General features: G+C 32.9%; 1 protein-coding gene across 2 annotated transcripts in view; it reads right to left on the reverse strand.

Moving 5' to 3' along the window:
- Positions 1-17,297, reverse strand: part of LOC132730442 (THO complex subunit 2-like) — a 46,579-nt gene that overhangs the window by 10,888 nt on the left and 18,394 nt on the right. For both annotated transcript variants that reach the window (XM_060716368.1, XM_060716366.1), the window contains exons 21-34: positions 16,978-17,046; positions 16,133-16,227; positions 14,524-14,650; positions 13,868-14,009; positions 13,328-13,485; positions 12,547-12,675; positions 11,856-12,053; positions 11,247-11,362; positions 9,381-9,453; positions 9,053-9,191; positions 8,264-8,423; positions 7,281-7,630; positions 6,456-6,653; positions 5,891-5,934 (exon numbers count right to left, since the gene is read on the reverse strand). In XM_060716368.1, the coding sequence (XP_060572351.1) occupies positions 5,891-5,934; positions 6,456-6,653; positions 7,281-7,630; positions 8,264-8,423; positions 9,053-9,191; positions 9,381-9,453; positions 11,247-11,362; positions 11,856-12,053; positions 12,547-12,675; positions 13,328-13,485; positions 13,868-14,009; positions 14,524-14,650; positions 16,133-16,227; positions 16,978-17,046 (1,998 nt within the window). The remainder of the gene's footprint in view (positions 1-5,890; positions 5,935-6,455; positions 6,654-7,280; positions 7,631-8,263; positions 8,424-9,052; positions 9,192-9,380; positions 9,454-11,246; positions 11,363-11,855; positions 12,054-12,546; positions 12,676-13,327; positions 13,486-13,867; positions 14,010-14,523; positions 14,651-16,132; positions 16,228-16,977; positions 17,047-17,297) is intronic.

Here is a 17,297-nt window from a genome sequence, read left to right on the forward strand (position 1 = left end):
AGAGAACAGCTAAGGGGTAAACAGATCTTAACAGGCTATATGTCACCATAATCCCACAAGAACTTTTCAGAACAATATAAAGCTAGCAATTATTTTCTTTGAATATTCTGTATATACATTGTGAGTTAAGAAATAAACATCAAAACACTTGAAATATATTTTCTTGATCTCCCCATTGTGTACCACAATGCCTTCTGTGATATTCTCATGTACTCAAATAACACAAGGAAAATGTAATCTAGCACATCTCCTCTCAATACTAAAATGCCTAGCAACATAATATTTTGATAAACAAAGATATTTTCAAAATCTTTTTTTTCTTCTTTTTTACAGATTTTGACTAGTGGGTAAAAAATTATTTATTACAAAGATAATGGATATATCAATAAAATGATATTTATCACATGCCTACTTAACCTACACATTTTTTTTAAAACAAGTGTATGACAAAAATATGACCTAATTTTGATGACTTAGCAGAGGAAATATGGTATAACAAACAACAATGTACACATACAGAATCTAAAACAGTTATATTAGTTCAATCAAAATTGTTAGCATTTTTATAGAGCTTGAAATAGCTTTTACAAGCAATTCTTCCAATGAAATTCGGATATAACAACATACTGTAAGATTTTCTTATGAAAATGTCTTGAAAAGTGAGTAAAAATCAATTTTGTTGACAGTGGAAATCTAATATGACTGAAAACTCAAACTGCTTTACTTTAAGGATCTATCAAATTCACAGTGGAAGTTGAATTAGAATTATCAAATTAGAATAATCTACAAATCTTATTTTGCTTATATTCACCTTATTATATTTAACTATTCCAGCAGTCACGTTGAAGGAAATTTATGATCTAATTGCTACCAAAAATTATTCGATGCATGGAGAAAAATGAGCATTTTTTAACATAGATAATATAATTATACATAAATAATTCCTGGTATAGATATGCAATTTAAATCTTTGAAAAAAAAAAACAAGAACATCATAGCAAATGACATCAACAAACAGTTCTTGTTATCTAAACATATAAAAATTGTTTTTCAAAATTTAGTTTCATGAACAAGAAAAACACAACATAAGGTCAGAATTTATCTAAGAATTGAATCAACTAATGTAAACTTACAACCAAACATGTGTAAGAATGGTCCATTGTTATTATTTCAATGGACATGCCCTGTTTTAATTTGGAAAAGTCCATTATAATTTTAATGGTTTTGCCCTGCTTTACTTTGGAATAGTTCATTTATGTTTCAATGGCCTTGTCTTGCTTTAAATAGATTGTTATTTTAGTATGTATCAAAATGCTACAATTATGCAGGTAATTACATGCACTGATGTATTGGTTCGACTTTCTAAAGTTGATTTATTTAACTTTGGCAAATGTCAAATTATATCATTACCTTTATTTTCATAAAAAGTCAATTCAAATTTCTTTTCACATAAAGTCAATTATAATAACAATCTGGAAAATATTACTTCCCAAAGGTTGATCTTTAAACAGAAAAGCAATAGCAGCTAAATTTTGGTGTTGTGTTTACAAAAAGAAATGAACATCAGAACTTTTTTTAAAATTGCCAGTTTTTTTTTGTATATACAGTGGAGCCTCGATATAGCGCTCTCCGATATAACGCTTATCTCATATATAAACTGACCATTTTGTTGAGCATTTTGAATGAATACATACCAGTACTTACTTTACAAAAGAAAATTTTGTTTTTTGTTAATCAATACTACACTGAATTTCTTCAGTGAGATTTACAAGCAAGAGAAAAATTCTTAACACTCTGACAATGTGACATTTTATGAAATGTTATATTTGTTGTTTTTTTTATTATTTTTTTTATGTTTTTTTTTTTTTTGCATCTTCCAAATAAAAATCATGGGATACTTTCTTGACTTCATATTACATTTTTGTTAGGAAAAATCATTAATAATTTAAAACAATAAATACTATCATGTACTTTAATACCCTTAAGTACTGTATATATTCAAACCATTGTTACAGAACACCTATTTATTTGCATGTTCTAAATGTTAATATTTTAAGTACACAAAATGTTAGAATTAAATTCCAATCTGAAAATTAACATATTAATCTGCAAATATCATAAGTATTATTTTATGTCTATAAGCTCTTAAGATTAGTATCAAATACTAAAAAATTTCATTAGAGTAAATTCTAACATGAGACTTTACTTATATAGTTACATTACTTATTATCTATCACAAATAAAGATTACTTATCTTTTTAACTAGACCTATCACTGAAGGTGATTAATACCCCCACCAGCAACTTTTTGAAAAATAAGTAGTCTGAATAAAAATTTCAACACAAACTATCAACTGTGTACAAAGAAATATTTCAATTAATTGTAATCCCAACTGGGGTCTCCAAATAAGCTTGCTTTTCACAAAGTTTGATTACAATATCTCATTCCTAACTCTAGTTATTGTCCGGAAACCATTTTTCTATTTTTAGGAATGATGACCTTGACCTTGACCCCAGGGGGTCCAAATGCAATACCAACCCAGGTCTTCATATAAGCTTGCTATACACCAAGTTTGATAACAATATCTCATTCCTAACTCTAGTTATTGTCCGGAAACCATTTTTCTATTTTTAGTAACGGTGACCTTGACCCCAGGGGGTCCAAAAACAATACCAACCCAGGTCTTCATATAAGCTTGCTATACACCAAGTTTGATTACAATATCTCATTCCTAACTCAAGTTATTGTCCGGAAACCATTTTTCTATTTTTAGTAACGGTGACCTTGACCTTGACCCCAGGGGGTCCAAATACAATACCAACCCAGGTCTTCATATAAGCTTGCTATACACCAAGTTTTATTACAATATCTCATTCCTAACTCAAGTTATTGTCCGGAAACCATTTTTCTATTTTTAGTAACGGTGACCTTGACCTTGACCCCAGGGGGTCCAAATGCAATACCAACCGGAGTTTCCACATAAGGTTGCTATATACCAAGTTTGATTACAATACCTCATTCCAAACTCTAGTTATCGTCCGGAAACCATGATGTGGACCGACCGACGGACCGACCGACCAACCGACAAGCTGACTCCTATATACCCCCCCTAAACTTCGTTTGTGGGGGTATAATTATCACAAAATAAATACAACACTAAAATTAAATATCATCACAATATTAAATATTCTAGCATTCATAATCAAGAAATAAACAAAATGTACCTACTTGCATTTCATTTCAGAGGCAACACACTATTTCCCAGAATTCACTTTAAACCGAATTCAATCAAAACCTATATTTTCTAGTAACCCATTTTATATCTTTACTTCTTTAAATGGTCACAAGTCTGAACTTAGTCCTTATAAAGTTTTGCAAACAACTGTCCATTCTCAACAGTCTTATCACATTAATGTTTTTCTCCCCACTTAAAGTACATGTCCTTCTTTAAGCATACATGTATTTCGCCATCGAGCAATTATTAATTCTATACTTCAACTGAAGACCACCTCGCCTCATCTCTGATGATCATGTTATTTGAAATGAACTGAACCTGTATATTAATTTCCTTTTCGATATTCTTTCCAATCTTTATGCAAATATTAATTTCCTTTTACCCTTCACCCTACCTCCCATCCTATCAACATTCTATTTAACCCTCCCATTCTCTGATTTGTAAAGCAAAATTCTGATATTCACATGTATAATTTTTAAATCCATTATTACAGACAACATTGATTCATTAACCAATCCGTTGTTTTGTTTCCTAACTTTTAAATTAGCATGGCAGATGCCATTGCCATTTCAATCTTTATTTTCAATCTCCAGGTATGCATTTAATAGAACGACAAGCTGACATTTTGGTGTATTAGATTATCCTGTATCCATTTGCGCAATCATCTAGTAAATTAATAGCAAATGATCATGATCTTCAAGAAGATGGTTGGACTTTATATAGAACCTTGCAGTAACTGTGGCATTTAAATTTGCAGTAATACTTTAGTTGAGTCTTGCAGTGAAAGTTGATAGAATCATGCTGTAAAAATTGTGTTGAATCTAGCAGAACATGTGTGGTCTTGCAGCGTATTTCGAGTTGAATCTTTGAGAGATGCATTATGCCTTCAAGGACTGGCTAGTTGTTTGAACGGTGACAGAAAAGGAAGGATCACGCTGAACCATGGAGTGGCATCATTTATCATCTCGAGTATGAAATCTTGAAGTAAGGGAAGCCCATGCTGATCTGAATTTGGTTAAGGAAGCATTATGGTCAGCAAAGGTCTTCTTTTGCATCTTACGTAGCTTGAAAGAAACCAATCGCCTCTTGAAAATGTTGATGTTAGTTTTTCTTCTCTTACAGACAAAATACTGGAGCCAATGCGACATGAACATTCATGGTCAGGTTTTAATTTTCTGGAATGCTTTGCTTAGGTGTGATTATAGGTGCAGGATTCTGTGTTTATTCTATGAGCCATTCTTCTTAGATTTCTACAACCCTTGACAATTTCACCATGCCTATTCTGGTAAGATTTGGAAATATCTTCAATAATGGTAGAAATGGTTGGTGACCTGTAGACAAATTTTGCAGACTTTCCACTTCTTTGCATTCTTCTCCGATACTGTGTATCTACATCGTTTGACAATCTCACCATACAACGCCTCTTTTTGACTTCAGTACTGGTATAAATGATTGATATTACTTGTGGAGAGATTTTGCAGACTTTTCTCTTCTTGACAATTGCTGGCAGACAGGATCACCAAAACAATCTTGTTTGTGACTGCCTACAGATGGCACGTTTGTTGAAGGTGAAGAAACGAAACAGACATGGACTTACTTCTACAGAAATACCTGGCAATCTTCTTGTGGTAAACCAATAATGACATTGTGTAAGTGGAAACCTTTCTGTGATTGTGAGGTTTTAAACTTCCAAAAATCGATGGACCATAAGGAGGTGCAAATATGACTTGATTGAATGCTGCCGAAATCTTCTGAGTAGTCTTCTTCTTTTGATAAACATATTCATCAGTAAGTATTTCCCCCGATTCATTTCTGGTGTTATAATTAAGTGCAGACGACAGGAGACAAGATCTTCATGTGTGTACATCTTCCCAAGTAGATAATTCTTTACATGGGTTCTTCTGACTCGTCAATCTCTAACAACTGTGGTTATATTGACATCATGGCTTGGTTTGCTTCATCTTTATTTGTAACGTGAATAACATCTACCGGGCTATGCTGACTAGAGTATGAAACATCTTTTTGACCTTTCTCTTTAAAAGCTCCTTTAATCTTTTTGAATGCTATTTGAATAAATATGGTACCGTGACCGGTAATGCTACGTAACCATCCGGGTGATATTTTCAATTCACATCTCTTTAAATATATTCAAGTTCTTGAAATTTCATTTCAACATTTCCAATTGCTATACTTCTTAACTTCTTCATCATCTTGATCAGTTGACATTCTACTTAATTTTATTGTTCTTTCCTTAATAAAACATATATTTAGTCTCTTAGGTGCAGAAAACATGCACAATGACCCCTTATTACTACACAAGCACCCTACACCAATTACAATGATTGTCTTTTACAGAGCTTCATCTTTCATCCATTTCTTTCATTTTTCATCTTCAAATGACCTTTTAACCCCGTACAAGAACATATTTTCAACATTTAATGCAATTTTGAGAAAATTTTCCGATACATTTATTTTTAACTTTCGTATTATGTTGCCTCTTTCTTTCCCACAACCTTGACTCTTCAACGACCATAACGATCTTGAAACACTTGACCTTGACATCAGTCCTGAAGAAAACATCACCATAGAAACAGAGGAACATGATGGTTGCTAGGTAACCTCCATCATGGTTGAATACATGTCACCTATACTAACCTTAGAACTTGACGCACTAGGCTCAGTCTTCCGACGTTTCAAATCTACAAGGAAAAAAATATTCATCATCAGTCAATGCAAATAGCTAATGATCTAGATCGTAACATAGAAAATTGAATGTCTCTAAAAAATGATAGGGACAATCAAATCTAAGGACTTACTTATGATATTTATATAGAATGTTCTAATTTGTTACCATATAAAACAAAGACTTTCAATCATATGCCCACTAAAGGAACCAAACCTTGAAGGCTTTATTAAACTTAGGTTCTTAACCAACATAGAAAACAGAGAATTTTACATTCCCACTTTCACTTTGACAATTTATCTATACCTTTGTCCAGGGATCGTTTGACTGAAATTGTAAAAAAAAAAAATCTCGAACAGGCACTATGTAATTAATAATGTGCAGTATATGATTAAAATTAATCAGTTTTAGAGTTTTCTGGTTCAGAGTTACATGCATATGTATCAATATTCATTGACACATGTTTTAAACAATCAAATTACCAGGATTTTCAAAATTGGAAACCTGGTTAAAAAGGTACAAACAAGTTTCTATTACCTCTTTCATCATGTCTAGGTGAAGCTTCAGGTGTATGAAAATGAGATCTATGGCTGCTGCTGTTGGATGTAGCACTTCCTGCCTCCCAGTCCCTGTCATCACGGTGCGAATCTCGCGTCGACTCCTCCGGGCTGAAACTTCTCTTTAGTTTGATACGCTCGTGTTTCTCTTCCTTCCTCGACTCCTTGTCTCGTTTTTCTATAAATAGATTCAATGTCAACAAGTTATATATCTATTTTTATGATTTAGATGCACATTACAGTATACGAAGTAGTACCCCAATTTATAACATTTATAAATACTATGATCATAAAGACGAGACCAAAAATTTCGTGACATTTCAGCCAGGTATCACCCTATGAGATGCTATGTGATTCAATCTTGACTAAACTGAGAACAAAAGCTAAGGAGCAGCATGCTCCACTTTTTTCATTGCTGAATAGTAAATGGAACATTTTCATACTTAGATACTATTTGAAGTGATATATCTTGACCTCTTGATACAAAAAATTGGTGTGACAGAACTACATCAAGATGCATCTCAAAGTAATAATTCAAGTTATTGACCATTAAAACTTAATCCAAAAAGTTAAGGTCATTTTGATTATGATCTTTGAGTTTCTGGCCTAAAATAATTATGTCCGGTAGGACTCAAGTATAGTCAACATATAGTTTCAATGAAACAGCATTGTTAGTATTAAAGTTAATGTCCGTAATTAAAACTTATCCCATACTGTTAACCAACACAAATGCCTAAAAGAGGGTCATTACAAGAGCTCAGCCTTTTCTTCTATCAGTGGAGCTAAAAATAAGTCATTAACATACCTTTGGCCTCCTCTTTAGCTCTCTCTAATTTTGATTTGATTTTCTCTTCTTTACTCTTTATCTCCTCTTTCCCGTCTTTTGTTCTAGCATGACCATCTTTACCACTCTTATCCTCTTTCCTTTCTTTAACTTTCTCTTTCTTTTCTTCTTTTATCCTCTCAGATTTGTCCACTTTTTCTTCTTTTATGTAAGGAGTTGAACTCTGCCCTTTATCTTCCCTAGATTTATCAGCTTTCTCCTGTTTCCTAGCGGCTTTATCTTCTTTAGATTTCTCAGGCTTTTCCTCAGAGCTTCTGCTCTTTTCTTTTTCACTTGACAGTCTTTCTTTCTTCTCTTTTGAAGAACTTGCACTGAAATAAATTCTTTAATTAACATAGCCATGATTGTGTTGACTTTTCTTAGGTTTAATTATTGAATTAAGACTAACTTTATTTTATTGTTTAGCAAACTGATCAATGCTAACATGTTTGTCATATTCACCTAAAATGAAGAGTTATCTTTAAAGTAATTGTCTGAACAAAAATTAACTGATTAGTCTATTTCATTTAACAGAACTTACACTTAAAGCAGACATGTTTATCTTTACTTATTATAACTAAGTTTTATAGACATGTCCATCATCCTTATATGAGACAAATCAATCACACTTATTATATAAGAAATGACATAGCTTTGCCTTAAATATTTTCTTAAACTATGACTGACTTTTATGTTTATCATATTTATCAGTACTAAGATTAACAGCCTTGTTCATCAAACTTATGAGACATCAAATTTATCAGACGTAAAATCAACAGTTTTGACAAATATTAAGTTTAACAGGCAAATTTCAACTACAAACGTCTGATAATTTGCTCATAATTTTAGCGCTTACAGATTTACTCCTTTCTTCTCATACTTACGGCAACTAAAATCAACATTTATCATTATCATACTTATAATACATTAAAACTCAAATCATATACAGTTTATATTAATCATACTTTCCAGACCCATCTTTCCTGTCAATATCAGATGCTGATTTCTTTGCCTCAGTACTGCTGGCAGTTTTCAACTTCTCCTCAGATCGTGACTTTTCTACAGTTTTCTCTCCTTTCTCTGACTTAACTTTCTTTTGCTCTTTTTCTTTTGTTACTCCACTTTCTGAATTTTCATATCATTATAAAGCGTATAAAACATGTAAAATATTAAATTCTTTTAAGCACATGTAAATAAAAGAGTCAAAACAGTAAAGAGACTAACAGAAGTCTGTAAAAATATCTCCTTGTAAAAGTATACTTGAAAACAAAAAAACCTGATTGTGAATTTTGACAATGTCCTACTATTAGTAACTTATTTTACAAATTTACTTTATAATCATACCACAGACAAGCAAAGTTGGGTTTAATGTGATTCTAACATAACTTTAAGGTCATTAAAAAAAATTCCAGCATGGCAGATACAAGGACTCTACATTATAGGTGCAGAAAGGTGCACAAATAGAATCACAACTAGTTGTTTCCTTCCATAAAAATACGGCCTACTTCTGTAACAGATCTGCTTTAATGAGTTAACGCTTATAACATACATTATGCTAATTCCTGGATTAAGCGTTATATTGGTCACAATGTCAGTGCTTTTTATAGACCTGGTTAATTGATATAATTAGGAACCACTGGAAGCTCTGATGATCTCATTATAACAGTAGACTGTAGAACCTTCTTTCAAAGACTACATGCCTGCACATAACTGAATATAGCATACATATATATAGTCTTCATAAATTATCTTACTTTCTCCATTAACCATTTTCGTCTTCTCTTTGCCTGATGATGCATTATCTCCCTTCGGACCAGAATTGTCCCCAGAGGGTCCTGAACTACTGCCTTGAGAGGTGGAACTAGCCCCTGAGGCGGCTGCCCCTGCTTTCTTCTGTAATTAAAAACAAACCATTTAATCAGATTCTCAAATATTTCATATAAATTCATCACTATAAATTACAATTGATCTTTTCAGTAAGTGCAAGGTATTAGACTTATCATTTACTTTATGATATTTTTAGGAAAGTGAAATAAGACACATACAGTATTTGCATCTATCTAAGCTATTTATTACAAATACCTCTTTATCTCTGAGATGGAACTCTATGTCATTCACCCAGGTACCTTTTCTGCTCTTCAACTGGCCAGAATATCTGAAATATACATAAATCACAATATATCATATAATAAAACTAGCCAGGTATGGAATTCTGAATTTTGTTCTTCCGTTTTTGGTTAGATTTTAAGTCACACCAAAGCTTTAAAGATCATGTGGCGACTTTTCAGCTTTACTGGCACATAACTTATGCCCAAGTGTTCACCTGGGTAGAACTACTGCTGTTTTTACAGGAAAGCTGGATAGCCTCCTTACATGAACAAGAGCGATCAGTAATCACATGTGTCGCCTCATAATGGCCAATTTCATGTTGGGACAAATTTTGTGACAGACGGACAGACAGACGGACAGTGCACAACTACACTTGGTACTGATCATTCCTGTAAAGTTTGGATAAAATTGCACCAGTAGTTTATGAGGAGTAGTCCGGACAAGCTTTTGCGTATCTGGCAACACACAGAAAAAAACACCTTTTTATCAAAGGGCCATAACTCGGCCAAAAATCATTCAACCGGAAAACCCGTGCAATATGCGCAAGGACTTGAGCTACAGATCAATCCTGTAAAGTTTCATTGAAATTGCATTAGTGGTATAAGAGAACTAGTCCGGACAAACTTTAAAAATAAAAATTATTAAAGGGCCATTAACTCTGACAAAAATCATTGAACCGGAAAAATGCTGACAATATGCACAACTAGACTTGGTACTGATCATTCCTGTAAAGTTTGGATGAAATTGCACCAGTAGTTTATGAGGAGTAGTCCGGACAAGCTTTTGTGTATCTGGCAACACACAGAAAAAAACACCTTTTTATCAAAGGGCCATAACTCGGCCAAAAATCATTCAACCGGAAAACCCGTGCAATATGCGCAAGGACTTGAGCTACAGATCAATCCTGTAAAGTTTCATTGAAATTGCATTAGTGGTATAAGAGAACTAGTCCGGACAAACTTTAAAATTAAAAATTATTAAAGGGCAATAACTCTGACAAAAATCATTGAACCGGAAAATGCTGACAATATGCACAACTAGACTTGGTACTGATCATTCCTGTAAAGTTTGGATGAAATTGCACCAGTAGTTTATGAGGAGTAGTCCGGACAAGCTTTTGTGTATCTGGCAACACACAGAAAAAAACACCTTTTTATCAAAGGGCCATAACTCGGCCAAAAATCATTTAACCGGAAAACCCGTGCAATATGCGCAAGGACTTGAGCTACAGATCAATCCTGTAAGGTTTCATTGAAATTGCATTAGTGGTATAAGAGAACTAGTCCGGACAACAATATGCACAACTAGACTTGGTACTGATCATTCCTGTAAAGTTTGGATGAAATTGCACCAGTAGTTTATGAGGAGTAGTCCGGACAAGTTTTGTGACGGACGGACAGACAGACGGACAGACAGACGACGGAGAAGTGATCCCTATATGTCGCCACTACTCCGTAGAGGCGACACAAAAAATCAAAAGTCCCTGGAAAGAATTCAAACCCACTGCAGTGACAAGCAAGTGGTTCATAGAGGAAATTTGGAAAATACATCTTTTACTTTGACAGATTTTGTCACATTCTATGTTTAATAATTTAATAATCGTCATATCAAAATCATAACCGCACCAATGTGACAATGATTTACAATGACAATGTGTTTGTTCATAGAGTTGAAATGACCATCCAGTTTATTCAAATATGTGGAAACTGTCCTTCATAGCTTGCCTCAACATGAAATACATTTCTTAACTTTTTTCATTTTATCTCATTGTATAATTATATCAAAGTATCACTAATATTATAACAAAGATAACAAAAGTTAGAGAGAAATCAATGTTACCCCATTGCTAGAGCAAATAGATCAGGTCTCTTATCTTTTTCCTCCTGTTTCAGCCTGTCTATACGTCTCTCTAATGGTGAACCAAACTGTATGATACGTGGATAATGGGGCAAGATCTACAAATAATGAGAACATATGTTGACATATCTGAATTCTATCATAAAACTACAGAGCTTGTATTGTTAAAAAACTATCTTCTTAAAAATGTTTTTGTTGAGAAAATATCTTAAAGAAAGTTCTGCAAACCACAATTTTTATCTGTTTTTTTCAACCTATCATAATCACTAGTCTTGTTGTTTTTTGTAAAACTGTTTGTACGTTTTTGGTTTCTCATTTTAAGTCACAAAGATACTATACAAGTAATACACTAGTAGCCAATCTTTCCAGCTTTAACGGTTCAATATAAACTTAAGCGTCACTCTTGATTCATATCAATGACACTTGTGAGTACTAGAGTAGATGAACCAACTTTGTAAACTCCCACTAATTTTCTCACATGGAAAAATTCAAGACTCTGGAAGAATTCAAATTCAAACTTACAGTAATGATTCACATGATATGATGCTAGCTAAAAAATATGTAAATTAGGAAAATCATATTAAGACATACTTTGGTCAACACTATAAGAGCATTCCTTATCTGTATATATTTGCCTGACTCTATACACGCCACCATAGATTTAGTCATTCTAAAATGCCACTTGTGACACACATGTCTGTAGTTCTCAAAGTCAAGCTGATCGGCTTTGCTGTTACTGTTCTCCCCCTTTCTAAACACTGTCACAAAACCTGGGTATGCACCACACTCCTTCAAGATAAAACACAGTATCATTTGTAAGGACCCAAAATAATATTTTTACGTCTTCTGCTATTTTGCCTTTTCTTTTTTACAAATTTTTTTATTTAACATATAAAAGCAAATTTACTTTCCTGTCTAATATCACATTTATCAATTTACTAAATTTGAAAATCTTAGTTCTAAAATTTAAATTATTTATTGGGTCACTAGAAAGTCTTATGATGGTATTTACTCCACACTAAATGAAAACATTTTAGACAATAACCACATATAACTTAAGAGGGTTAAGAGCCAAGTGCACAAACACAAAAACTTCAAGTGAAAAGGAAGATTAGATTCCCTAAAATAATCATTGATATATTCTGATAAAAAAATTTGGAAATGCTCTGAAAAACATTCTTTTTAAATTAGGGACATTTTGATCAGATGCCCCGTCATTCATTTTATTCAACACATATAGATTTGTTTTATTTACATTTAGTAAAGAGCAAAGTAAAGGTACCTTATCATAGCACTGTTTGTTACCATGCCATCTCATGACTGTATCGAGGGCAGCACACAGAAATCTACCATAACGATGAGCTTCATTCTCGGTACATGATGTCACAGTGTAAGATATATCACAGAATATCTGTTATAATAGACAGTACATGATGTCACAGTGTAAGATATATCACATAATCAGAATATATATCTTGAATAAGAGCTGTCCATAGAGCAGGGTGCTTGACTATTCTCAGGTATAATGTAGAATGTTTTTAAGTTAAAAAAATGACCATTAATCTGTAAAATCTATGTTATAATTATTGGCTTTGGATAGTGACTTCTAATTATGCTTTCAAATAAGTATGTGAAGTTTAATCACATTCCCTTCAGTAGTTTTGGAGATACCAACTTGTACACAAAAACTTAACTAAAGTATGAGGCTGATGCCTCAAGATAATAAATAACCTTTAAGATAATATTACAATAACAGACAATTCTAGTATTACATAAGTTAAATGAATATAGATGGATTCATCCCGTGCAACTTCATATGCTGAACCATTTATAAACAAGATAAAAATTGGCAACGCTTCTGTTCCTTGATATATATTTTGTTATGTTCAATCATAAAAACTTTCAACAAAAGATCCATCAATGGCTCTCTTAAAAGATTATCTAGTTAGGGTCATAGTAATTAAATTCTAAAATGATTCTTTAATCATCATAGTAAAAAATTTAAGGTTTATCTCAATTCAAATTAAAAACTTAATGGGGTAGTTTTGTGAAAGTATACTTACTCTATCGTAACAGATGAGAGTGGAGAAATTGGGTGTTTTAAGACTGTGAAGTATATGTATAAACTCTGCACAGTATATGGCATCACTGGCTGTAAAACAACTACGTGGAAACACACACAACTGTAAAAACTGTGTAATTGTCTCATTCTTGGTTGACTCTGAAATATAGGGAAGTAAATCATTTATAGTTTTGTGAAAGTGTCAACACTCTATCTCCTAAGAATATTGTGTTGAAACTCTCTCAGAACTTTCATTGGTCAGTGTCCATTCTATGCCAGTTTCTGACCAACCAAATATCCAAGATCTGAGTTTGAACTGAAAAGAAAATATCTATATATTTTCATATAGGTTTGAGTCAACCTATATTTGCAGTCATACCATGTTCTGGTAATCTGCTTTTACAGAAATATTGAAATTAAACCAGCTTGTCAAATCTATCAGTTTTCTATGTATTAAATACCAAAATCACACTGGCCAAACTTATCATCCGACATTAGTGCAACACATTCAATGGTCTAAGTTAATCAAAATCTTACTTACTTGAGACAAACCAGGCCTCTTTTTGATTCTTTAATCTGGCCATGACTCGTTGTACATGCTCTGTTTGTTTCTTTTCCTCATCTTTCAGTTTCTCTATCAGCTGATTACATCTTTCTTTTTCCTTCTTTCTTTTACTTTGATTCTAAAATAAAAGATGAATTTAATAAGACTTTGTCGTCCATTTTAATCCTGTTTTGAAAGAATTTGTAATGTTTTGTATATAAAGCAAATTATAACATGTATATACTATTCTGAGAAATAAAATATGTTTAAACTAACTGTAAATAAAATATATCTTCTTCAAAAATGACTGTTCTTATTTTTTGAAATTAACAATATGTAAGTTAACCTCACTTCATAAAATACACAAACTGATGTAGGCAAACCTGTTCATTTAAATTCTATTTCACATGATATGCCTAGATTATAGAATTAAACATCCAATTTCCCAAAATAGTATAACACTGAAATATGGCAGTTAACAGTATAGTAGGAATAGATTGGTTCTGTACCAGTGGCACAAAATGTGTCATCAAATGACTATAGTGATAAAAGTTCCTGAAAACAGACTTCACAGTTTACTCTAATTTAGATCAAAACCAACCCTCTTACTCATTTTAAATTATTTAAATCCCAGAAGAAACATTATGACCTACCATATCTTTATTTTCCTCAGCACTTTGAGCCTGTGCCTGTAGCTGTTGTACTTGTTTCTCATATGCTGATGTTGGTACATGAATATCATACATGGACAATGACCAGAATGTTACATAGAATGTTGGACTGAAATCATAAAAGATCATTACAATGCAGTATTACATGTACTTTCAAACAAGGATTATAAGTAACAATTTGTACTTAATCTTATGCTCTGAAAACACCTACTACCTGAAAATTGATAAAAGTGTAAAGATTTCACCCTGACAAATTTGTGAAACCGATTTGTCCTGAAGTAACTTTGTACCTATTTTGTAATTCATTGATTTACAGAGACTGTTCAACCAACAATCATTGTTATTTACCCATAATCTGCTGTTACTCTGAAATTGACTTGTCCAGCTTCCTTGTTTGGAATTGTCAATTACCAACTTTGGAGGTTTCATGATGAAATTTTTTTAAATGTTTAGCCAGCTGGCAGCAGTATAGACTGTTCAGACTGTACTGAAAAGCTGGCGGGCATGGCTCTCTACTAGTAACAAAGGCTAATCAGCTTTGGTTCCAGAGTATAAGGGTTAAATACTAAAAGCTTTATCTATTGTCATTTTAGTGCAGTAATTGGTTAAATCCTTTTAAATTTAATTGGACTTAGTTATTGCACTAATGTGACACTATGTTGTTTTTTTCTGGTAAGAAATACAATATACAGTGCACTCCGGATACAACGAGATCGTCGGGACTTCGGATGATTCCTCGTTATAACCGGGTCCGGGACAGAACAAATTGAGAAATCCGACACCGTCGAGCATCTTTTATTTCTACTTTCGCTTTCGCGTGCATCCTTTTTGAAGAGTATATAATGGGAGGTATCTCTTTGCAATCAGAAGTTTTTGTTTTATTCAAATATACATGTATATAAATATATCTAGCTAGCATAGAATTTAAACAAAACATGAAAACACAACCTAGTCGTCTAACCGCGTGTGTTTTTTCATTAATCTGTACATTTTAAAATTTGTTTTCAAAAGTCACGCAGTGTATTTCTCACGAACACCGAATAACACCGCAAGAAATCAGTCACTTCCTAATGAAATTGTCTTGTTATGACATTTCGTCACCTTAAGAACAATTTAGCCCGAGAGGCAGACAAAACAAGGCTGACACATTTGATCGCTTATTGCTCGACCAATTATCTCGTCCCGCATCAATAATGTGGTCCTTAATTGACCTTTGTTATTGGTCATCTATGTTTTTCTCAAGGTGACAAGCAGATGCAGACGAAGTGCAAATGAAGTGACCTCGTTAAAATTCTGAAAAATACGCATGGGATGGCGAAATTATGTACGTTGTAACCAATATTTCGCTAAAACCGATCTCATTATAAGTGGAGTAGACTGTATATATTTTATAACATTAAACAGCAAAATGTTAAGATACTTATGCCTGATCAATCTACTATATAATACAAAAAGTCAGTCTGATGTTTGAATTTGATACATCAGGTTTGTGGTATAACTTGTGAATTGTTGGCCTGGACTTGGCATGGATCACCATGTAGCAGAGGATCTTAAGTTACAGCATGAGTCTCTTGTATTATAAGAAAATTACCTGAGATCTTCCCATATTTTAGGAGTCTGTAAAGGCCGTATGTTCTCCACCACTGGTTCCATCACAATCTCTGACGCCTCTATATACTTCTGAGTCTAAAGAAATGACAATAGTTTACATACAGAGTTCAACGACAGATGAATAATGTTTCAGGTACTTTCTTTACCTTTAAACAGGTTCAAATAATAGACCTATCAGGCCAGTGCTTGAATAGACTTTTTGTTTTGATTTAGAAAGATCAAAACTCAGGAACTAAGGATAATTTTGAATGGTAGGAACAACATATTTGGTTCACAAATACTCAGGTTAAAGCCCAAGTTTGAGCAGTCACTAATTACTGTTATATTAACATAGTCCTGTCATATAATAAATGAAATATTGTAGATAATACAGGAACACTGTTAACAAATGTTAAATATTTTATGCCTAGCAGTTTTAGTCACATTATTTAAATATATGCAATCAGAATTCAATGAAAAGTACATAAATGTAATTCTTTGAACCTAATCAGCTTGTTTTAACTTTGGAACAAGACATGATGCTGGACTATTCACAGTGCTTGATATTAAAACAGGAGTCTGGATAATAAAGGGCCATAAGTTCTAAAATTCCTGTTAGACTTATGGTCCTTAATATCTCCTATTATGCTCTAAAGTAAGTTTATGAAGTTGCAACCTAGTCCTTACAGTAGTTTTGGAGATAACAAAGTGCACGCAAAACTTGACCAAAGTGTAAAGTGATGCCAGGATGAGTACAACAGCTCTCCCTTTTCTTGGAAAAAGTCGAGATAAAATAAGTAATGGTGATGTTGTTTTTTTAACATCATCTTAGTTTGATCATACTACCTTTGTTGTACTTGAAACTTTCTTGTCTTTGTCTCCTTTTTCAGCTTTGCGTAACTCATCAAATTTTGTCTACAAATAAAAAATTGATTGTTATCAATAATATCTACTACATAAATTATAGACCCCCTTTTTCTCTGTTCTCTGCTATAGAAACAGTATTATCATCACTGTCTTACCTTTAGGCAAATATATTAATTCATTTAAAGACAAGAATATATACTGTCAAAGTGGCACATAATCACTAGCCTGAGCATCACCTGGGTTAATCATAAACTTTCCATATGCCAGCCGGATCACATAAAATAGGTACCTGTTGCAAT

Source organism: Ruditapes philippinarum, unplaced genomic scaffold, assembly GCF_026571515.1.
Source record: "Ruditapes philippinarum isolate M1 unplaced genomic scaffold, ASM2657151v2 ctg3180_1_1_1_1, whole genome shotgun sequence".
Classification (NCBI taxonomy): domain Eukaryota; kingdom Metazoa; phylum Mollusca; class Bivalvia; order Venerida; family Veneridae; genus Ruditapes; species Ruditapes philippinarum.